Raw genomic sequence first — 24,775 nt, 5'->3', positions numbered from 1 at the left:
TAACTTACTGCTGGCAATGCGAACCAGACTCCTGCTCTGGTCGGACAGGGACCATACAGCCCTTAGTAGGCAGAGGGCCTCCGACCCCGTACTCCTGGAGCACCTCCCACAGAATGCCACGAGGGACACAGTCGAATGCCTTGTCTAAGTCCACAAATCACATGTGGATGGGTTGGGCAAATTCCCATGAATCCTCGAGCACCCTGCGGAGGGTATAGAGCTGGTCCAGTGTTCCAAGGCCAGGACGAAAACCACATTGTTCCTTCTGAATCCGAGGTTTGACTATTGGCCAATTCTCCTCTCCAGTGCCCTGGAATAGATTTTCCCAGGGAAGCTGAAGTGTGATCCCTGATAGTTGGAACACATCCTCCAGTCCCCCTTTTTGAATAGAGGGACCACCACCCTGGTCTACCAGTCCTAAAGGCACTGTCCCCGACTGCCACACGTGGCGTGTTAACCATGACAGCCCCACAACATCCAGAGACTTGAGGTAGGCAAATCTCATCCACCCCCGGTGCTTTGCCACTGAGGAGCTTCCCAACTACCTCAGTGACTTCGGATTCGGTGAGGAATGAATCAACCTCTGAGTCCCCAGCCTCTGCTCCTCTATGGAAGGCGTGTCAGTGGGATTGAGGAGATCTTCGAAGTATTCCTTCCACAGCCTGACGATATCCCCAGTCGAGGTCAACAGCTACCCACCTCCACCGTAAACGGTGTTGGTGGAGGGCTGCTTCCCCCTCCTGAGGCACCGGATGGTTTGCCAGAACTTCCTTGAGGCTGACTGGTATTCCTCCTCTGTGGCCTCCCTGAACTTTTCCCAGACCCGAGCCTTTGCTTCCGCAACTGACTGTGCTGCTGCATGCTTGGCCTGTCGGTACCCGTCAGCTGCCTCGTGAGTCCCCTGAGCCAACCAGGCTTGACAGGACTCCTTCTTCAGCTTGACAGCATCCCTTACTTCCGGTGTCCACCACTGGGTTTAGGGATTGCCACACAGCAGGCACTGGAGACCTTATGGCCACAGCTTTGAACAGCCGCGTCAACAATGGAAGCGGAGAACATGGTCCATTTGGACTAAATGTCCCCAGCCTCCCTCGGGATCTGGTCAAAGCTCTCCCGGAGGTGGGAGTTGAAGACCTCCCTGACAGAGGGTTCCATCAGACATTCCCAGCAGACCCTCACAATATGTATGGGTCTGCCAAGTCTGTCCTGCTTCCTCCCCTGCCAGCAGATCCAACTCACCACCAGGTGGTGATCAGTTGACAGCTCATGTCACTCTTGACGGGCCCACGTCACTCTTTCAGGCTAAGCCTGGCTGGGTCCTGCGGGCAAAGACCCGGCCACCAGGCATTCGCCTGCGAGCCCCAACCCCAGGCCTGGCTCCAGGGTGGGGCCCCGGAAATGCCATTCCGGGCGACATGAAATATACCAATATACATCATATATTGTATGTTAAATAATATGATATGCACTTCTTAATATTGGCTAGCATTATATACAATATAAAATGTTAGCTTACAAAATTTTATACAATATCAAATCTTAGTTAGCATTATAAAATAGCTCGCATTAGCTAGCATTATCTGCAATATTAAATATTAGCTAGTATTATCTGCCAGATTAAATATTAGCTAGTATCATATACATTATTAGATGTTAGCCAGGATTATATCCAACATTAAATGTTAGCTAACAACATTATATACATGTTAAATGTTAGCTAGTATAGTACACAAATTTGCTAATGTGTTTATTTCAAGGCTATGAGAGACCATTCTACATAATTTCACTAGTCTTACCAATTCCCTCCTCACTCCACCCTATCTCATCACAGTCAGAGCAGCAACACAGCCAAAATTACATACAAAGAGCCGCTGAAATGGTAAGATTTTCATGTAGCTGTAAAAAAGCTATTGGAACACTTGGAACACTCTACAACAGGTTGAGTCTCTGCCACCTGATTGACTTACAGGACGGCCAGTCTGAGATCTCTTTGTGTTGTGTCACGTGTCACTATGCATGTGCAAACGCACTAGCTACTGCAAAACACAAGCAAGCTAAGTGACCTGGTTAGATACAAAAAGAATTGTATTTGTCTAATTTGTCAAACTATCATCACTATCACTGACTTCCCTCCAAAATGCAAGCTGAGGTCGACACCTTTTCTGTTGGAAAAAGAACACCAAGTTGTCCCTACAAGCTCTGGGGCTGTGTTACTAATTTGAAGGCTGCACACCTGAACAACTGGCTCCGTGGACTCACCTTCCTCTGCCGATCAGCTTTTAGCCTTTCCGATCAGCTGTTAGCTTAGCAACGCTACCTTTCAAACTGACATACTCAATTATCTGTGGGCTGTCCATCATTGCTCCGTTGGTCCTCCCTCCACTACAACCTCGAGGTTATTCACTGCCTGGCACCTTTGTTGCGCTCCTCTGCTGCTGTGGTCTCCCTCGGCTCGCGGCGATGTTGGATGGTCGCTGCTCTGCCGTTGCTGGCAGGGTCTCCTGGACTCCTGGCTCCTGGACCTCTGCTATCACTTCACCCCAGGCTCAATTGCTGAAATTGGATCTCTTGGCGTCGCCCTGTTGTGTGCATGGAGCCTCCAGATGCACGTTTGTGTATATGGTTGGTGCTATTCCCTCCGTGCGCACTGACAGGTGCTCCATTTATTCTTTGCTTTGTTTGTTCCACTATGTTAAGTGCTAATATGATAAAACAGGCCTTCGTTGAGGCAGCTGACTCCTTATTTCAGGATTAAAACAAACTAGAACTGCAAGCAGTTATGAATGGGGGCCAAGCCCCCTGAGTGACTTGGACCCTGTGCACTGCAGAGCCCACGGAAGTTTGCCCAAAATTATGATGGGCTCGGGGAAAAATGAGGACACAGGCCAATGTCTGAGCTGTGGCATTCGCTGTTATGGCAAGTGCACTGGAAGTGCAAAAGGCTGAATGTGTGCCGATTTGGATTTGTTGTACTAAATCATGCCCACTTTGACCAGGTGTTACTTAACTATACGGCTGGCCTCCGGAGTGACCCCACATCAGTATTGTTTCACTACATTTCTATTATTGCAACAAAAAATGAGAGTGACAAGGAAAAATGCATTTATGTTTATTAGTGTGTGGTGACTTGAAAAAGGAAAAGTGCAGCAGAAGTGGGTGGGACCTATGTCAGAAAACCTAGCCCTATTTGGGAAATACATGAATATGATGTTTATCAATGTGTTCTTTAAAATGTGGAAGTTAAAGGCAAAAACGCATTTACATCTGTTATAGTGCCACCTCTCGGCCAATTTGTACCAAATTTGGCACAGAGCCTCTGGATGACTTCAGGAGCAATTGACTTAAGTTTGATGAAAGCATGAAAGCATTTAGTTTGACTGAAATATGAAACAATATGTGTTTTTTAGCTGGTAAAAAAGATTGTTTGGTTATAACTAGCAGATTTATTGGAGTGCCAAAATTCTTTTGACAACTTTTCATCAGACACATTTGGAGATTCTGTGTGCACTGTTTCAGGCAGATGGCGCTTAAATTGTAGGAGGAGTTCGAAAGAGTAGGTTTTGCATATGTAGCAATTTAGCGAACGAAAGGTGCCGCAGAAGTGGGCGTGTTCTATGTAAGTATATAAGAATATAAGGTTTGCGAATGTGTTATTTATGGAAGTTTCAGGCAAAAATGCAATTGCATCCATTATAGTGCCACCTAGTGGAGTACAGGTGCAATTTTCGGTATGGAAGAACTGTGTCCTATTGTATATGTATCATATAAATTTCTCAGCTCTCAGCATAATAGTTTGGCTGACATTAATGTTTGTTGTTTATCTTGTAATAAGCCACACCCACATTGACCAGTCATGACCACCTTCAAGATGTGGTGTCAGAATTGGCCCTATATATCATACCGACCAAATTTCGTAAAAATCGGTGTAGCTGTTCAAGAGATTTAAACTTCCCATATTTTTAGCGCCCCCTAGAGGCCAAAATTTAACAAATTCAGCTCATCCCTTCCCAGTATCATGGCAACCAAGGATCTCAAATTTGGTGTTAATAGCATTTAGTTTGACCGAGATATCAAACAGTTTACATTTTTCTAGCTAGCTACAGAAATTTGTTCATTAATAATTTGTGCATCTAAGTTCTTTTGAAAACTTTAGATCAGGTCCAGCTGAAGAGTGTATGTGTCAAGTTTCATGCAGATCAGACAAAATCTCAAGGACGAGTTCGAAAAAGTAGGTTTTCCAGTTTTTGCGATTTTGTGAAAAAACTTTCAGGCAGAAGTGGGCATGGCCAATTGCAAAGTGATTCAGATCCATTCAGGGAATCTGGGGATGCAAGTCTAGGCAAAAACGCGTTGGCTTAGGTTATAGTGCCCCCTGCAGGTGGATATACGTAGTTTTTTGTGTTTGAGGTACGTGCAGGTGTCTGGACCAACCCTCCAAATTGCACTGCCCTCTCTTGCACGGTTTAGCCTGCAGCACCACTTTTAGCGGGATAAAACAATTACAATCAGGTTCTTAGCACTGCTAGTCCTAGGAAACACATCTGCTTGCATATGTGTTCCCTCGGCCCTCCGGCTTGGCCCCTTAACCAGAAATATTATATCAATTTAAAGCTCTTCAGCTATCAAGAAGAACAGTTACACATTGCTGCAAAGTAATGGCTGAGGATTTGACACAGCAGCTTCGGAGAGACATTGCTGACTGCGAGTGTTCCTCACTGCAATTAGACAAGTCTACAGACAGCAGCGATACAGCCCCACATTACTGCTCAGGAAAGAACGCACGCAGGGAGAGGACATTTTTCAGTCATCCAAAAACTTCATGAAGGAAACCACCAGCTCCCGGTGTGTAAACAGTGTGCCGTATTGATGGCTGTTTGTCACCTATGTGCATTACTGCTGTCAGTTTTCTTGTGCAATACCAAGGGTCACATTACTCTTTCAATATCAATTATGCATTGTGTTATATAAAGTATACTCAGTGTATGAAAATAGATGTGTAGTACTTTTTATGTAGATAGATCATTTTGATCTGGTCATTTTGAAAGTAGCTCCCAAGCTAAAAGTGTGGGCACCCCTGCTTTACAACGCCTCTGTTGTGTTTAGAACACCACAAACTCTATGTCATATTTTGATGTTCCTCTGTTCTGTTCTGACAGTAAAACAAGTTTGTTTTTAAACTGCATTATCACATTATTTCAGTGAGGACTCATAAATAACTACAAATAACTAATGTTACAGAAAGCTGTTTATGTTTTGTTATGTGTCGCTGGATTTAAAAAAATAAAAATAAAACTATATACTACTATAAACTCTCTCTCTCTCTCTCTCTCTCTCTCTCTCTCTCTCTATATATATATATATATATATATATATATATATATATATATATATATATATATATATATATATATATATATATATATATATATATATATATAAAATATATATTTTCAGCCGATATATCGGATTTTTAAATCACCAAATATTTGTATTGGTATCGGTCTTACAAATCTTTTATCAGTCTGGCTATACTTTAAACTACATATGGGTCGATGAAAATCTTGTAACTTAATCACAGTAATCATTTTCTTGGGTCAAACATTCCACTAGGAAATGTACCTAGTTTAAACTGTGTTGAGTAACTGGTGATTGTGAATCATGTGATGGAGAGTTGATGTTTCAGAGCACAACCTCATCACATCTGTAGCCAACATTTCTTCCTGTGAGAGAAGGCAGAACAACCAAAGTGTAGGCAGTTGAAGAGGCCTGTGTTGGTGTGTCTGCCTGCCTGCTCCAGTTCTGCTCATCACTCTATGTGTATGCTGGACATGATTATCTAAGTGTGTGTGGGCTGAAGGGTGATAGTGTGTGGGAGGTATTGAATACACTATGCAAATATTCACCAGTTTGGAGAATTGAACGTCCATGTCTTCTTTCAGCCCATTAGAATGTACTGAATGTTATACTGAACCACATGTACCGCACTGTATAGTACATATCATCTGCCTAAGATGTCTGCCGAATCCATGCAATGTAAAATATCAACACAGTGAGATTTTAAGACTTTCCAATGACAAAATGGACTGGTATTAAGCCTTCCACTCTTCTCCTATCACAGCTGGCATGAGCATGAACAACCAAAAAGTTTCTGTCCTAGCCGAATGCCTCTGTGATGTCAGATGTTTTTGCAAAACTGTTTTACTGCTTTTGGTCGAAAAAGGAATATGCGTTGAGTAAACTGAAATCGTTTTACTTTGGTGACTGATTTCTGACCGAGCGTACAGGCAGAGTGCCACAGCAAGTTAGCGTGAAAGCCATGAGTTTGATATATTTAGTTACCACTGTTGGTATGCTATATTTGTAACTAAACTGAACGTTTCACAAAACTGTCTACACACTTCAAGTGTTTCCCATTAAGTACCTCGACTGTGGCAGGCCACTAAAGTCTAACTTCTCCTGCTTCCTCTGTGTCCTGTTTTTTAATGATTGCAAAATAAGTCTCTATTATTTCCTGCTATTTCTGCTAATAACAATGAAGAGCTGTAACGTTTTGCATCATCTTTCATACTAAGTTATATAAATATATATATATAATATATATATATATATATATATATATATATATATATATATAGAGAGAGAGAGAGAGAGAGAGAGAGAGAGAGAGATAGATAGATAGATAGATAGATAGATAGATAGATAGATAGATACAGATTGATGCACTTAATTCAAAACTTGCCAAATATTCTTCAATGAGGCACGCCCTCAGTCCAAGAAGGTCCAATTCCTGCCTACCATATTCTCACAAAACACTGAATTGATGGGTCAACCTCATCATTTACCTTTCACCATTACTGGTCATTTTTTGTCTCGATAATGCTCCTCGTATATGTAAGAACAGACAACATTTGCTTCTCTCTCATATTAGTGGTTTAGTGGTTACCCAATAAAGAAATGCATTTCCTTGTGTTGAACACTGCAGGGTGTACACCTGTAATTACAGAAAAGAAACAAAACTGTTGGGAAACCTATGGATTTTATGTTCAATGTATATTGAAGTGAAATTTACTGCAATGTGCCTCAGGGTTGGGGACCTGAAATCCCAAGTTAAGCTAAGAAGTTACCCAGAAACACAAAGTAATGAATTAAATTAAAAAATGTCTACTTCTGTTTCTAATTTGCCAGAATAAAAAAACCTAGGAAGAAGCAGACAGGCTTTACCTGAGCGTTAAGAGTGTTCAAACACCTGTGTGACTCTAAAATAACAACTTTTCAGTGGCATGATGTTTTCAATATGGTGTCCTTAGTAAGTAACTAAGGAGCAAGGTCAATGCCTCCACGAAGAATAGAATAGAATAGATTAGAATAGAATAGAATAAAATTACTTTAAGTATCCCAGACTGGGAAATTATTATTATTTAAGGGTTCAGCACAACATACAAACAGTATTTATGAGAATAAACACAGAAGCTACACAAGAAACTTTGGGAAAATGCTCATGACTGGTTGACTCAGTTACCAGATAAATGGCGATGGCAGCTCCCAATAACCATCCACAGTAGACATCAACAGGATGGTTTCTGAACTGGATGATCCTGGTTAACCCAGCCAGGATGGCCAGCATGACAAAAGAGAAGACCAGGAGAGGCTTCAGCAGCTTGGCCGAGTCTGTCAGCACTGTGTTGAAGTACATCTGAAACACATAATGTCACATGAGCTTAAATATAAAAAACTGATGATCCCTCACCTGTGATTCTCAGCCCAGATAAGTAATAACAAAATCCATTTGCACTTGTGATTGTATTTGTTTCAGTATTTAACCATGTGCAAACCGTCTATAACTACAACTGCCATCAGCTTTAGTTCCTGTGTTAAGCTACGAGTCTCATTACACATGTGAATGTGTATATCATCCACTTACTGAGATGTAGACAGCAGCAAAGGCAGCCAGAGTTGCATGCTGAGAGGGGAAAGACTTCCTGTAAAGAAAGAAAGAAGGACTGAGTGTTCTTTGTACTAACTAACCTGTTCAGACCAAAAAGGACAATGCTGAATATGGATCAGCAACAAGGTGATGCATATTCAGCAATGTCCTTTTTGGGAGTGACTTGGATTAGTGTGTGTGTGTGTGTGTGTGTGCGTGTGTGTGTGTGTGGTGGTAGATTATGTGGCAGATGTTTAATGCATGCAGTATATAAAGCACACAGGGATGCAACACCACAGGATTCCTGTGAGAAGAAGAACAACAACTCATGTTACCTCATGTCCAAAATCTGATGCCTTAAGACAGACAGTAATTCATTCCCCCATTGTACACTGCACATCAATCTAATAGCAAATCCTCATTCAAATATCATTTAAGAATGCATTAGTCAACAGCTGGTCCAAAGTCCAGTGTTGGTCATCTAGTGTCTGTCCTTCCTGTGAAACCTAAACGAGGGAATTCACTGGGTAAAAAGAGTCAGAACTGGATGCTCTGATAATTTTTTGATGTACCACAATCATAATGAATACAGTGTAACAAAATGTAACAATGTTCATTGTAATTAGGATGTACTGGCTGTTGGACCCCTTGAAGACCAGCTGGTGCTGAGGGATCCTTTTAAACAAATAAATGCATTGAATTAATTATTAATGATAATAAGGCATGGATGAATAGCAGATTATACATTTTAATATGGTCTTTTTTGAGAGAATTGCCACAACAACAGTAGTAATGAAACTCAGAGTTACCAGTTAATTAAGTGTCTGTATAGTGCAATACAATACACTGTGGTTCAAAATGACCGATACAACTGAGTCAACTGTTCACCTCCAAAGGTTTTCAACACACAGCAATCAGATAGATTATACAGTTAACCTGACCTGAGATCACAATGACACCAAAACAGCGAACAAAAAAATACATTGAACACATATGCATTACATCAACCGGAGATTAAAGTCCTGTGTTTAGCCATGCTTTGCTATGATATCTAAGCCCTGTTCAACATTACCAGTCTTTAAAGAAAAGGTGCTGGAGAAGGTTGGAATGCCAATGTTGAATTCTGTTCTTGCTGTGCAAGGTTTAAACAAAATCGGCAGAAAAGGAAACAGTTTGCTCCTTTCCTTTGCAGGGATAGCAGCTTGGTGCTAACTTGCTTGCTGGTGGTGGTCCTCAGATTGTGAAGTTAGCTACCAAGTGTTACGTCACAACTGCTGGTGCTAACTGACCTGGAATACTTGCAGGACCGGGGTTAACCCCAGCTGATTGTGTTGTTCAAAAATGTTCTATTTAGTAAACTCTGTGTACACAAACAATGTTCTCAATGCTCAAGTTCATGTGTCGAGACCCTGGTGATACTATGAGCAAAGTTTCATGTTGTGTCGAGCCTTCTTAGTGTTTTAAAAATAGCGATTTTGATGCTATATAATGCATAAAATTGCCCCTAGCACTCCAGTGAAATTGATTTTGACTTGCCAAAAGGCTCCACTTTTGTCTCATCTGCCCAAAGGGCATTCTCCCAGAGGCTCTGCGGCTTGTCAGTATGCATTTTGTACCTTTACTAAGGTGTATATATATATATATATATATATATATATATATATATATATATATATATATATATATATATATATATACGTATATATATATATATATATATATATATATATATATATATATATATATATAGATATATATAGATATATATATATATATATGTAAATGGATATAGATATATATATATATATATATATATATATATAAATATTTAGATATATATATAGATATATATATATAGATATATATATATAGATATATAGATATATATATATATATATATAGAGATAGATAGATAGATAGATAGATAGATAGATAGATAGATAGATAGATAGATAGATAGATAGATAGATAGATAGATAAATGTTCAGACCCTTGGAGAGTCTAGGATGTGGCCCCTGTTGTATGAGTCCAAAGTTATCAGGAACACAAAACAGTTCTTTAGTCCATCTGTCCTCGGGTTAGTCGGGTTTTTGGCATTTTTATTGTTGAAATGTGAATATTGCGGAAATGTGGACTGACCAGCCATACTAGAATGAGCCCAAATGAAGGTAACAACAACAAATTTAAGGGTCTGCTGTTCTAGTGACGTTCTAGTAGTCAACTTTGACCATGAAGGTCGGCTGCTCTGTCTGCATATGAAACGAAAGCTGCATATCTCGATTGGGGAAAAAAAGGGAAACCCTAAATCTCGTCATGGTAGAAAAGCTATGTTGTCACCAATCCATGTTATAGCACTTGACCTTGGCGTGTGTGGTGCATAGTGTGCTACTATCAAGCTCATCATTTCTGTGTTTTAGTTCATGTCCCAAAAGCAGATTTGTAACCATAACAACGGCAGAGAACTAGGCCTGCAGACTACAGGAAGATTATAGCTTGTGTGTGTGTGCACACGCGTGTCTGTGTGTGTGTGTGCATGCGTGCTAAAACAAAACATTAAAAATTACTCCATAAACACACACCCACATACATCCTCTGACACACTCACTGGTTTACTCCCACACTGACTGCAGCCTTCCTTACCTCCCAGCATTTATGAGCCCAGTGTCCTGTCCAGAGCAGATATCCTCGAGAATAAAAGCTTCATCACAAGTGGACATGTTAATGTGGGTCAAATTGGGTTTACACACATCCAACCAGTAGGGAGTGTGCTGACCAGTGGACAGCTGGAGAATATCAGTGATCAGTGCTGTTACACACAAGCCAAAGATGTGGACACCTGAGGAAAACAACACATTTCAGAACAGCAGCCACTGGATAAGAGGTCATAAGTATTTAATTTCATTTTATTCTGTATCCACCAATATTCTCAGAGTACATGTTTGTTACAGTTATGTTGCTGTTACAGTTGAGGCTTGTTTCAGTCATGAAATACATACACATAATATTTGGTGTTAATATTGCATGTGTCCTCCTACCTATGAAGCGTACAGCTCTGCGAATGTAGGAGTTGAAATTACAGCCTGCAGCGTTGATGTTGGCCTCAGTGGTCGATGACCTCCTGGATAGATAGCAGTACAGAATGGCCTCTCCTATCAGAATCTGCACACAGACATGGACAAAGAAGAGATTACAAGTGATGCAGACATCACCAGATACATTCACCACGTCACTGATCACTAATCATGAACTTACATCATGGCTGATAACTCATGGTTCATGATTTTGTTTGTTTATTCACACAATAAATAGGTACAATGTAAAACAATCCTGAACTTTTAATCAAAGATGAGGAAGACAGCAAGATGATCTGGGATCTGGTATTAAGATTTTGCAGCAGCTTGCTTTGAAAATCTAGACTGAAAAAGTAAAGTTCAGATGCATGCGAAGAAGTCAAAGTAGATGTGTTGGCAGACTAAGTAGTTAGTTACACACAGCTCTCTGCAATAGTCTGATTTCTTAAACAAACCTGGTTTCTGTACTGGTTGATAACCTAGCAGAAAACAGGATGGAAATATCAGATTTATACACTGGCCCTGAAGGACAAACCACAACATTTCACGAAACACATCTCAGCCCATTTTACACACACACAATCTATGACACAGTATAAGCTAACAAAGGTCTGTGTTTCTGTCCTATAGGGGACCATACGACATATGGTCCAGTTTTCACATCAGTGGCAAGTCTTTCTCTGCTTCATTCAGATGCCAACAAGTGGCAACATTATTGAAAAGTTCCTGACATTTCTCTTTTGAATACAAACATCTGCATGAGCTCATCTTGCACCTCCATCAAACAATTACTTTGGTCTGTGTATGTAGAGATGAAGGTTTCATTATGTGTCTTCTTTTGTTTTACTTTCACTCCATGTGTAAAGCTTCGGGATGGGAAAAGGTGGCACTGCAGCTAAAAGTCAACCTAGCAGCCAAGAATAGTGCAGCTGCGACCCTGCTGGACTCATAAGATCTGGACAAGAAGATAATTCTCAGTCTGGTTGTTGGAAATGATGGAGCCTGAACTGTAGAGGGTGTGCCCTGCAACAGCACAATGCTGAAGTTTGTGTGTGTGTGTGTGTGTGTTTGTGTGTGTGCGTGTGTGTGCGTGTCCCACATTCAGGCCTTTTGGCTTTGACTGTAGCATATTTCTGTCAGAGGGTATGGACACTATAGACATAGGCTGTCTTTCTCTGAGTCCCTGCCTGCTGCTCTGTGCTCATCATTTCTTCTCTCTCACACTCTTTGAGTAGCTCCTCCTTACCTCACTCACTTACGGCTTCTCAAGCAACACTGAAGGAGACACAGTGCCACTACTCTTCATTAATCAGTCTGTTCATTAGTCTACACAGCAGCAGAGGTATATATGTTGCATGTGCTACACAAAAATCTGACTGTGCCATGAATGAAAACCTGCTTCCTGACATGTGCAATACAGCCCTGATCTGCGTGTGAAACAGAGCCGCTTGATTGTGTCATGCCATGAGCATAAATAACTATGAATAAGTAAAGATATTCAATGTCTGCATTTTTCAGTCCTATATTCATTTGAAAAGTAATGGTAAGTCTCAGACATGATCATTTTATCCTTTATTAAATGTTGTGAGTTGCATATTTTTTAACCTGTCTGTCTTTGTTTTTAATTTTCATCACAGTCTGTATCAATATATGTGTTTATGATATCTCAAATGTGGCTTTGACATGTACAGTAGAATCTAGTATACACAGAAACACACCTGGAGTAACATGTTCACAGTGTAACGTGTTTGTTTATGTCATCGTGGTGCTTATAATTTTTTACAGGAACATTTTATGAGGCCAATACATTTCTGTGATCATAATGTTCATGTTCAACACAATCTGAACTATGCTGGTGGAGCACAGACGTGCAAAGGTACGGGCTATTGTTGCTCTGGCAACAGCCAGTTTGCCCTTAGAAGCTTAGGTGGAGAGATGGAGATAGTGTCTTTTTTTTTTGCTGTTGTGTCTACATCAATACAATAAGCCCGTACAACAAATCCATGCACCAAGCAGTGCTCTTCCTGCCTGCCTGAACTAAACTGAAGCATGTATTACAGAGTGTGCATGCCTGCATCAACCTGTGACCAGTAGGTGGCAGCACATTACATGAACTAGTACAGATAAATCAACTGTTTTTAAACTTTTAACTTAAGAAGCCCACTTTTTGAAGCTTTCATAATCACACACTGACACACTGAACACTGCGTGTGTGCAATACAGTTTGTATGGGTACCAGAGGGAATGTTTGTCAGTCAGGTGATTTTTAGAAGTTATGAAGATCACAAATGCTCTGTGACTAATACAAAAAAGTATCCACCGGGCCTTGAATGATGTGCAGTTCTTAAAGTTTGCCTCACATCACGTTACATTGCCTTTTACTAATGTTAGCCTATATGCTAGTGACATGAACCAAAGGAAGCTAATAACATTGGGAGCCTTAATGGTGTTTTGTGCCCCCGATGGAGCCTTCAAGGCAGTGCTGGGTTGGGGTTAGGCATTCAGTTGTGATGGTTAAGGTAAGGGTAAGGGGCTAGGGAATGTATCAATTCAATGAGTGTCCTCACTAAGGTAGAAACTTGTGTTTGTGTGTGTATGTGTTGGTGCGTGGGGGCGGGGAGTGCCTTCCTTGAAGTATGCGTTTGGGGCACAAAACACCATCGAGCTACTGGGAGACATGGTAGTGGATTTTCACTTCGTTCTGTCTTAATCCCATGACAGAATAAAACAATGAATCTGCTCCATTGAATGTGATGTGATATAGTATACCCAGTGTTGGGGAGTCGTGAACAACATGGTGGCCAGTGAAACTATACTAGCTTAAATACATTTTGCAGATGTTTCAAAATTGAGGAGACAACAGGCCCCTTTTTTATTTCCTTATTTAGATTTTCATTGTTTTTATTTGTTATTTATTCACATGTTATTTAATTTTTAGATACTTTTATTTTATTTATGTATGAACTGTGAGGAAAGAAATTGCACTTATTAATTGGCTTTAGTTAACCAAACTAGATTTATCCCTAGAGTAGCTTTGCTGTAGTTTAAGTTCTCCCAGTAATAAAGTAATGGTAGTTTTGCAAGCTATACTTTTAAAGTTGCTTCACCACACTGTTTTTTAAAACTATTTAATTATGCATTATATATTGCTTAAAGTCAACATGCTACGTGACTTGGTTAGAACATATACTTTATACACACACACACACACACACACACACACACACACACACACACATTAGAGGTAAGATCCAGCCCGACCCGACCCAGGCCCGCAGGCATTAAAGCCCGACCCAGCCCGAGCCCGACCAATTAACCTGATTTGCAGGCCCGAGCCCGAAGCAAACCCGAAATTTCAAGATTACGTTCACGAAATGTCCGCAAAGCCGTGCGCAAATCGTGCTCTTGCTCTGCGCCTCCTGTTTAGTAGTAGTTATATAGCAATTACCTTACAGCGCCGCCTTCTCTGTTTTATCCAAATTATTTATTTATAACAAGTATTCCTTAGTTTAGTATCCACACATCGTTTTAGTATACATTTTTATAAACATATATTTATTAAAAAAAAAGTCAGCGAGAGAGAAGCCCGAGCCCGACCCGACCCGAACGTAATGATTGACATTTTAGGCCCGACCCGACCCGAATTTCGGGCCGGGTCGGGCTTGGGCTCGGGCTAAAGATCTTACCTCTAACACACATGCACACATATAGACTCACTAATGTTAATTTTGTGTTGCTTAAGTACGCCCTCACAACAGAGATGGTTGAAGAAGAAAGAGAACAACCTCAAGAAGGCGGCTAAAACAAATGCATAATTGCAGAGCTAGGTAAAAACTGGCAGCAGATCAGCTGCAGGAGGTGAAGCATTTTGATAATAATAATATTGATCATTGATAATGATAAGACACCGTCTTACATAATTTATTTAATGTGAAGTAGGCCTATCTTATCAGAAGCATTTTCTGTAAGTTACAAACACTGCACTATACAGTATACAGTATGTGCTGTTCTGTAGGGGGCTAACCCTGAAAGCACCTGTCCATGAGAGCATGTGAGTGATCAAGTAAAACAGCTGTAGTGAATATGGGATGGTAACGCTAGATAACAGGTTCACAAAGGCTTTATAGTATATTGTGATTGTTCTTTATACAAGTAGGCAACATACTTTTATATTTTTTTTAAATAAATACGTATTCTCCAGTTTAATATCTGGGCTTCACCAAAATCACTGAATGAAGCCACATTATATGGAAATTCAACTGACTGCAACAGAGTGTGTGTGTGTGTAAGCTCAGTAAACACAGATAATGTTTGACCTTCTTTGAATTTCTTATACTTATCTGGGACATTTAGATCTTCCACCCTGTTGTCCAATTACAAAAAACAAAAACAGGAAGAGTCATTTTTTTCCTGGGTCACTATCCTGAGGTAACGGTGGAACTGTAATTACTGTGGAAAGTCAACACTGCAAATGAAAAAGAATCTGCTTAAGAAGGACGCAGAGAGGTTGAAGAGGGAGAGTGATAAAAACCAAGGTAAAACAAGAGTGAATAGACAGGCATTCACTTGATGGCGAGCACTCCAGAGTTGTGTCAAAGTCTATTCCCTCGCTGATATGCGTTTCCTCTTACGTGTACCTTTTACCTCAACCTTGATAATAGGGATGTTACAAGATCAAAAACTCACAGTACAATATTATCATGATATTAAAGAAACAAAGAAAAAGATGACCTGAACAATTTCCTTTGATATTAAATGTGATGCAACCAGCATTTATTATTGTTACACAAATTGTTTTTCTTTTTACTTTCCTTCTGTAGTAAAGCAAAAGTTAATAAAAAAAAAAGAGAAAGAAGAATCTCTAATTTAATCAAATCAAATCTAATCTAATTCTATATCAGGGGTACTCAAATACAAATCTTAAAGGGCCACAAAAAATTTTTTAGTGACTCAAAGGTCCATGTATTGCGTTCGGCCGGGCCACATGCAATAATACTGTAATATTTAAAACAAAATGTCTTTTTCATTAAAAACAACAAAATACAAACTAAAATAAAATGTCATTTCCATTTTAACATAAATTAAAATACACAGTTGAATATTTCCTCTTTTCGTTTGCCTTCAAACATTGTGTCACTTCAGTATTTCATTGTGTCATAGATATGACAAGAATCCTGCTTGCAGCTTGATATGATTTCAGTGCATTTATTTGTGTTGTGCTTATCTGTGAATTTTGAGGAAATGTCTCTTCAAAATTCCTATGCTTTGTCTCATAATGCCATTTCATATTGTAACGCCCCATGTGGACTGTGGCGCAATGACTCTTGGGTATTGTGTTGGTGTTGGTGTAATTATGGATTGTGAATGTGTTTGTGAATAAGATGATATATAAGATGGTTGTGGGTTAATTCACGTTGTTTGTTCTGTGATTAAATGGTGTTGAGTTTTAACAAGGATGATAAAAATGTTTGGACCGTGAGTGAAAGGGTGTTTGCCGGGAGAGACTGCCCGTCTGTTAACCTATAAATATGTAATGGATTTGGCTGAAATGTGTCAAACTATGTAACGGCAAATCTATGGTACCGCTGCTTTGCCAGGTACGTAGGTCTTATCATGGTAGAAAAGAAAATGAAAAATGGGAAGTCCCTGTTTCTTTTGGTTGAAGATTTTCACTTCCCACTTTATAACAGTGGTTTACTTGGAACACGCTATTTTCAATCACTTACAACTGGCAAAATGTACATATGTGAACTGTTTCGAAAACAAAAGTGAAAGTTAAAAGTTGCGCTTGTAGCAGTGAATGACCCAGCTGTCTGTGTATCGTTGGCATGGAGACAAGTCCCGGTATACACATGCTGACCCAATCAAAACACATAGTGAAGGAATAACAGTTCGGGGGCCACAAACAGGAGGCTGGCGGGCCGGAGGACCACTGTTCTATATCGCTGTTCTATATAATCTAAAGTAGCCAGCCATAACCTATGCATGTGTACTAACTAGCCATTGGACTGTGTACAATTACAAAACAATACAGCAGCCAGCAGCAGGGGGTGTGATACAGGATTACAGCTGACAGCAGGCACCTGGCTATGGGTCCCACAAATCTCCCCCCCCCTTGATGTCCAGCAGACTACCAGAGCTACGGAAATCTCTGTCAGTGACACTGGCAAGTTATTATTTCCCAACTGTATGGTTGTGTGGCATTAATGGTCCAACAGTGGAGCTGAGAAACTGTGAGCAGTAGTTTCCCCACCAGTAAACAAACCACCTGGCTGTTGCAGCTGCTGTGTCTGTGGGTAAGTGACAGGCTGGATGGTGGAGTAGCCCATGGCAGAGACACTCTTGCAGCAAAAAGCGGCTCCAGAGAATGAGCGTTGAGCATTACCGACAGCAATTATGGGAGCTTATGTGAGTAAGAACAGTGGGCCTCATTCACCACTATCTTCTTAAGAATCTTCTTAGATTCTTTCTTAAGTTGTTCTTAGGAGGTTCCTTAAGAAAACCCTACGTCAGATTCATCAACGCGTTCGTAAGCCTCAGAATCGTTCGCAGCTGTGTTCCTTGATGAATGCCACCTCCTCGTAAATTCAGAGCGCACAAGAGAAGCAAACACAACCATACCAACTGCACTGCAAAGGTGCGTAACAGTAGGCTACTCTGGAGTGTTAGTAGGATTTGTTCTTACCTAAGAATAAATCCTGGTTAAGAAAAAATACATTAAAAAAAAAAAAAAAAAAGAAAAAGTCACTATCATGGAGAAAAAGAAAAGATAAGATATGGTAACGACCATCTGCCTCAGTAACAAGCTCATTTCACTAATGTTAGATGCTAATACACTCGTTCATTTCAAGACAACCTTAACTTTACCTTGAATTTAGCATACAGCGATGGGTGGTGCTCCCGTAGATGCGCTATTATATTTGATGTATTGCCTCCTCGGGCTGCCACTGTCCTCAAGCACGTTTTGCACGTCGGGCGACCCTCTTCCTTCAAGCCGTGGCCATCTGGCTTTTTACGGTGGCCGAAGTACTCCCATACAGCCGACTTGGTCCTTTTAGATGGGGGGAAAAGTTTGGGGGGCTCGCCTCCTTCAGCCATCATGCTGCCTGATTTTTTAGATAGATAGATTTTTTTAGGTGAGCTTTGTTTTAGGTGGTTAAATTACGCTTTTTCTCTGGACCCTGTTCACCGCAGTACAAAGCTGAGCATCTGGGCTGGAGCGGCTCTCTACTTCTCCAAACTGACGCTGCGCTGATCGGTGATTAAGGTAGGGAACAGATAGACTATAGATATGTGCTTGATATAACCCCACTTCAAAAAACACAAACTATCCCGTTTAAGTTTAAAATACATGAATTTATTGATTATCATTTTGATTGAATGAGTATATCAATGTTCTTATTTGATGAATAAATCAGACGTTAGGCTACTCAAAAGTGACTCAGTACTTGAGTAGTTTTTTCACCAAGAATTTTTTTACTCTTACTCAAGTAATTATGTGAATGACTACTTTTTACTTATATGTAACTAATATTGTTCTAAAGTAACAACACTCTTACATGAATACACCTACCACCTAAGCTACTTGGCTACTCTACCACCTACGAATAAACCCACTCCTCCTTAATTTCTGCACAGAACTTGTGCTCACTATTGTTTTGCACATATTTTTTAATCATTATACAATAGAAGAGCAGGGTCAGGGAGGAGAAAGTGGACCAGAGGCCAGCAGCAGCAGGAATGAACAGGGAGGGTCTTCACAGCAGGTGAGGAGAAATTATTACCAAAGTCCTTAGAACGTCTCTGTTATAACTGGCTGAGAGAAAATATCGATAGCATAAAAGGGACTTTGAGGTTAAATTCTACAACAATTTCACTACTACTACTGTATTCCTAATTCTATTTCAAAATGTTGCTTTTTGCCATTAAATTAAATTATGTGGCTTATAAACCTGTTACCTTGTCACTACCATTCCATTTTGGTGCTGATAATTTGAAACAGGAGTGGTGTTTCACAGAACTTTTTGTGTTCAGTGTTGTCATTTGGCACTTAATTATCTGGCTACTCACCCTGTAGATGCTTGAGGGTCATTCTCTGTCAACTCAACCAGTTTGGCAGCTTTAGATTTTAAATTTTGACTTTAGATTTTGATAGTATATCATTTTAAAGAAGTAAAGTAGGTCCCCTGGTGTTGTGCTGTTTGTGGTTATGTGGTTCTTTAGCCACTAAGGAGAGGTGCAATTGAATGCGAGAGGATGATAACTCACTCAATAGACCTCTGAACAATTTGTCCCCCTCACTTCTGAAATGATGGCTATGCCCGTGGTCAGAGTCACAGTCACACGGACTAGCTTTCGCCTCTTCTTTGGAGCCCATATAGAGCTCCGGATCAGGTGCAGTTCTATGGGCTTTTTATCGATGAAGTGGAAGGAGCAAAACATACACTCACTTCGGGGGATATTTAGTCTCAAAGCTGCAAGCCATGCTAGTCTCCATTCCTCCTTCCTCGGCATGGCAAGCAGGGCATAGGGCGCAGGGCACGGACATGTTTGTCGAAGTTGTTGATGTTCTACACAAGAAGTTTCTGAAAAAACCTTAAACTTTCTTGAATTGTTGTGACAACCAACAATGGCACATGTTGTACCTGAGCTCCTTTAAAAAACAATTTAGCATTTATGACATAACGCTTGTTGTTTTGGGCGAACTTGGCGGCGGCGGTCATTCATGCAGTTGCAAGGCACCCAGAAACAGAAAACCGCTGGCGGAAGTAGTTATCTGTCATGGCATCACCCATAGGGTGAATAATGAAGGTATATGTAAGTTGAAGATGTAAATTTAGCCTATCTAAATGGATGGAATATGGAAATGAAATCTATGAAATGGTCTATCATAGACTGTCCACTGTAGATAATTCACCAAGTAGTTTTTTTTTCTTGTAAGGCACAGAGATCCGGGGCTATTCCCAAAACATCCGGGGCTTTGGCCTCGAATGCCCAGGTCTAACAACACGCCTGGTAAGCGGTGTCACTGTTTCTAACTTTTTGTGTGTTTTGCAGGTAGCAGTGCCTGTCCTCCTCTCCATGTCACCTCACTTACACGACTCGTTTCTTATTTTTTTGAGGCAGCTCTCTTTGCCTCTTTCTTTTTTTCAAGCATTTTTCATCACTTGGTCTGCTTGGTATTAGCCGCCACCAGTGCTGGAATTGGTCGCTTTCCATGTTCCACCATCGCAGATGTAGGAGGATCCTGTTCTCTGTATGTTCATCAAGCAGACAGGACCACCTCTACATGGAGTTCCCTGTCCTGATCGGATAAAGTGAGCAGGGACACCAGAAAATGTATTTTCTCTGCTACTGCATGAGCAGGAGGAGGAGAAACATCTATAACAATGAATACTGTTGGGTTATAGAGCCATTAAACACTTTTTAAATGAGAAAATTACTCTTACAGCAGCTTTAAGGTGAATAATAGCTGGGTGGCTCCCATATAATATTTAATATAATAACCCTTAATCGCAGTCCCTGAAACCAATATGTGTGTTAGCCCTTTAAAGATATTACTGAGAGGTCCAGTGCTGAGACTATAGACCAGTGGTCCTCAGTAGGCGGCCCCCTGGCCTTCTATTTGTCGCCCCTGAACTGTCATTCCTTCACTATGAGCTTTTTGGTGGGTCAGCATGTGTATACTGGGACTTGTCTCCATGCCAACGATACACAGACAATGTGTTACTGGGTCACTCACTGCTGCAAGCACAATTTTTAACTTTCACTTTCCTTTTTGGTGCAGTTTGCTTATTGACATTTTGCTGGCTTTAGGAGGCTAGAATGCACGAAAATGGCGTGGTCGTAGTTCACTGCTAAAAGAAAAGCGGACAGTTAAAATTGGCTATTCAAGAAGAATGGACTGAAAAATGTGCCTTCTCCCTCCAACCAGCACAAGACCCATGTGCTTAATATGCCATAAGACTATAGCTGTGATAAAATTTCCAATTTGAAACGGCATTATGAGATGAAGCATAGGAAATTTGAAGAGACATTTCCTCAAAATTCAGAGGTAAGAACAACAAAAATAGATGCACTGAAATTGTCATATCAAGCTGCAAGCAGATCTATGACACAACTAAAAGCAACAGCTCATTTAGAGTGGTGTGGATTTTGGGTAAGCACAAGAGGCCATTCTCAGATGCAGAAATAATGCATGACTTAAGTGAAGGGCACAATGTTTGAAGGCAAACAAAAAGAGGAAATATTGTGTGTGTGTGTGTGTGTGTGTGTGTGTGTGTGTGTGTGTGTGTGTGTGCCTCAAATATCTCTGCAGATCAGGATCAGACTGACCTGATCTTTTCAACATGGCTGCTGTGTGGTTTAAGGGTGTGCAACATTGGATTTGTTTAGACTACAATGGTACTGTTAATAAATGATTTCATAAATTATTTACCAATTTCGCTAGCATTGTCAACCATAACCACCATAGCCACTTGCGCACCAGAGCCAATCGCTGCAGAGCCCACCCTCACGCCCCACCTCCTGAGTCGACGGTGGGTCCAAATCACGTGACCAATTTATGTTGACATAGCAACAAGATGCAGCCTCCTTGATTACCGGTTCCAACATATGTGTTGGTGCAGCTTTCAAACGATATACCAGTTTTTAAATTGTGTTGATAGGCCAAGTAAAATCAGACTTATGATAAATAATGTCCGCCACACTTTTTCTGGAACACTGCCATCATGTTTGCTGCACGTTTGGTGCAATGGGTGAAACGGTGAAAATGGGCTTCGCTCACGAAAGTGTCCACAAGCAGGAGGTGTTTGCAAGCAAAAAAAAAACTTGTGCTACTCACTTTCCTATTAGTGGAAAAAGGCACCACACCAACCAGTCACAAAATTATATGGCAAACCACGTGATTTGGTTGCTGAGGAACAGAGGGAAGTTGTGGGAGGAACGGCAGCGGAAGACTGACAGAGACAGTGACGGTGATAGATAGAGATAGCGAGTTTTGAGAGTTGAGAGATTTGTGACATTTAGTATGTTCGGAGTGTATAGTTAGTGTGTTATGTAGTGTTTGGTGTAGTGTGTTTAGTGTGTAGTGGAGTTGTTTTTTGTTTAATGAGTGAAAGCAATGAGGAGACGGCTGAATGTGGAGCAGGCAGTGCAGCTCTTCATTCATCTGGAGGGAGCTGAGTGAGCTCATTGCCTGCATTTAAATGTAAATAATTACATATAACATATGTACATATTTGCATTATAAGTAATACAAATGGTTTTTTAAACATATTTGTGGTTTTCACAGTAAAAAAATGTACTACTCGGAATGTATGTTTTTTTGTGATTTTAGGTCCATTGTGTTAAAACAGTATGTCAAAATGAAAAAATAACTGTACAGTCACACATGTGAGGTTGTGAAAATAATGACACCAAGCAAGGCAAGGTAAATAGTTTTTAAGGTGAAATATAATGGTAAAATAGTCAAAAAAGCTACTTAACCTCCCACTTTACTATAGGAATACTTCCTGCGGGCAATGCACTAATGTATTTTAAGTTATGTGAAAATGAAAATGACATTCTAATTTAGTTTGTATTTTTGTTTTGAATATTACAGCATTATTGCATGTGGCCTGACCGACCTCAATACTTGGACCTATGAGTCACTGAAAAAGTCTTTGTGGCCCTTTAAGTTTACCCATGCTATAGACTATAGAGGTGGAGGTTGACTTACGGTTGCAGTGGGAGCAGCGAATGTCAAGCTGAAGAGCAAAGGCAGTGGGCACACTTCCTGCCTGGGGAGGATGTAGGGCAGTGATAGACTGCGGTCATTACAAGTGTACCCAGAATGCACCGGCTGGAAAATATCAGTCAGCTCCAGGAAATAAAGACTGACGACAGAAGAGGCCAGGATCGGGAGCTGCAGGGAAGAAACAACAACACAAAAGATTTTAGAAAATGTGCAAACATCCCTTCTCAAGTCCAGTCATTATCCATCAGCGTCACACTGATGGTTAAGGGCTTTTGTTTCTATTTTGATGATAGCACTTCTTTGCTGATCAAACTCCTTAAACTACTAATTTTTGAGTGACAATATGTAACCTAACTGGCTATGTCTGAACTTGACTTTGGAGAGCACAGCTCCGTCAAATCATTCTAGCCAGAGAAGTCCATGCAGAGTTCAACAGAGCAGGTAAAGTAGGGTTATGCTTATCTCCCGAAATTGGTGTTCAGTGTTGTTTTGTCTGCATGATTATTGAACTGTTGACATTTCAGATGTTTCATTAGGTCTGTTTCATTAATTCAGGTTGTAAAAAAGGGCTTACTGAAGCAAACTCTGTAGCTAGCTTGAGCTCAATTGCTGTGTTGCTGACCTTCATAGCATTTTTTTTCATTGTAAAATGTATGTGTCATTATCTTATCATTCATTAATCTAACTTCATTAACTTCATTGCACACTCATTTTCCTGAGGTAACCCTCCCTAAATTATAACCACCCTCTCTCGTTTCTGTCTCTTGCTTTTCTCTTCTTTGCACTTTTCGTCCTTTCTTTTACCATTTTCTCTCTCCCTTGAACAGTATTTTTTTCTCCCCTCATTTTTGTGTTTCTTTCTTTCTCCCCCTCCATTGGTTTTTCATATTTTTATATTTTACTAGAGATTTACTAGAGACTAATTTTATTCATTCATCCATTTACAGGCACTCGTCATTAGTGACTGAGGAGACCAGCCAAACGCTGCCATCAAGTACTCACTGTTCGCTCTTTCTTTTGTTTCTCCACGCCCAAATAGTGGAACTATTACTAGTGCTTTTTTTCGTCAAAATCTTTCAGTTGATGATACAAGCATGAAAACATAAATCCTCCTCTAAGTTGCCAGCTGTTAGTGGAACAAACTCCAAGATGAAGGAACTTAAGGATGACTACTAACTTTTCTCTCGACTATTCACCTCTTGCCAGAACAGGTAGTGTGACTTACAAGAGTTCTTCATGCCAGCTCCCGCCTCTCAGTGATGGAGGGAAACTCTGCACGTGTACCAAATCACACCTGGCTGATATACTATAAGCGAAAGTGACATTGCCCGAAAAAAAAACCCCAGAGTCGGATGTTTTTATAGAGAGTTTCACCATGGCTGCTGCTTGGTTCAAGGGTGTGCAACGTTGGATTTGTTTGGACTGCAATGATACCGTTAATAAATTATTTCATAAATACTTTACAAAGTCCGCGAGCATTTTCCACCGGAGCCACCACAGTCACGTGCACACCAGAACCAATCACTGCATACTGTAGCCACTTGCGCACTAGAGCCAATTGCTGCACAGCCCTGAGCCGGCATTGCCTGCATTTAAATGTAAATATTTACATATAACTTTGTAAATTTCAAAAACTTATGCACAAATTTAGCAAACAACAATTTATATTTGCATCATGACTAATGTAATTGGTTCATTAAACATATTTATGGTTTTCACAGTAAAAAAATCTAAATCTCTGATTTTATGTTATTTTGTGATTTTAGGTCCACAGTGTTAATATAGTATGTCAAAATGAAAAAATAATTGTACAGTCACACATGTGAGGTTGTGCTGAAAATAATCAATCAATTAAAAACTGTAATAATTAGTATTAATTAGCTCAATTCATGTATTAAAAATCCAGTTGTGTTTCAAAATATTATGTTTTCAAATGCATGTTTCGTGGGTTTTGGATTTGCTCTGAGAATATGAGGTACAAACAAAGTTGAAATAGATGCTGCCAAAATAATCCTGACTAATCGACTAATCGAAAAAATAATC

General features: G+C 40.3%; 1 protein-coding gene across 1 annotated transcript in view; it reads right to left on the bottom strand.

Annotated features, from left to right (window-relative positions):
• The window catches only part of LOC119011739 (2-lysophosphatidate phosphatase PLPPR4-like), an 81,090-nt gene that overhangs the window by 31,501 nt on the left and 24,814 nt on the right, over positions 1 to 24,775 (bottom strand). The window contains exons 2-6 of the mRNA XM_037085078.1: positions 22,715 to 22,900; positions 10,960 to 11,083; positions 10,565 to 10,760; positions 7,922 to 7,979; positions 7,520 to 7,693 (exon numbers count right to left, since the gene is read on the bottom strand). Coding sequence (XP_036940973.1) covers positions 7,520 to 7,693; positions 7,922 to 7,979; positions 10,565 to 10,760; positions 10,960 to 11,083; positions 22,715 to 22,900 — 738 coding nt within the window. The remainder of the gene's footprint in view (positions 1 to 7,519; positions 7,694 to 7,921; positions 7,980 to 10,564; positions 10,761 to 10,959; positions 11,084 to 22,714; positions 22,901 to 24,775) is intronic.

This window comes from Acanthopagrus latus, chromosome 21, assembly GCF_904848185.1.
Source record: "Acanthopagrus latus isolate v.2019 chromosome 21, fAcaLat1.1, whole genome shotgun sequence".
In the NCBI taxonomy this organism is placed as follows: Eukaryota; Metazoa; Chordata; class Actinopteri; order Spariformes; family Sparidae; genus Acanthopagrus; species Acanthopagrus latus.
This window is presented reverse-complemented; position numbering and strand designations above follow the sequence as displayed.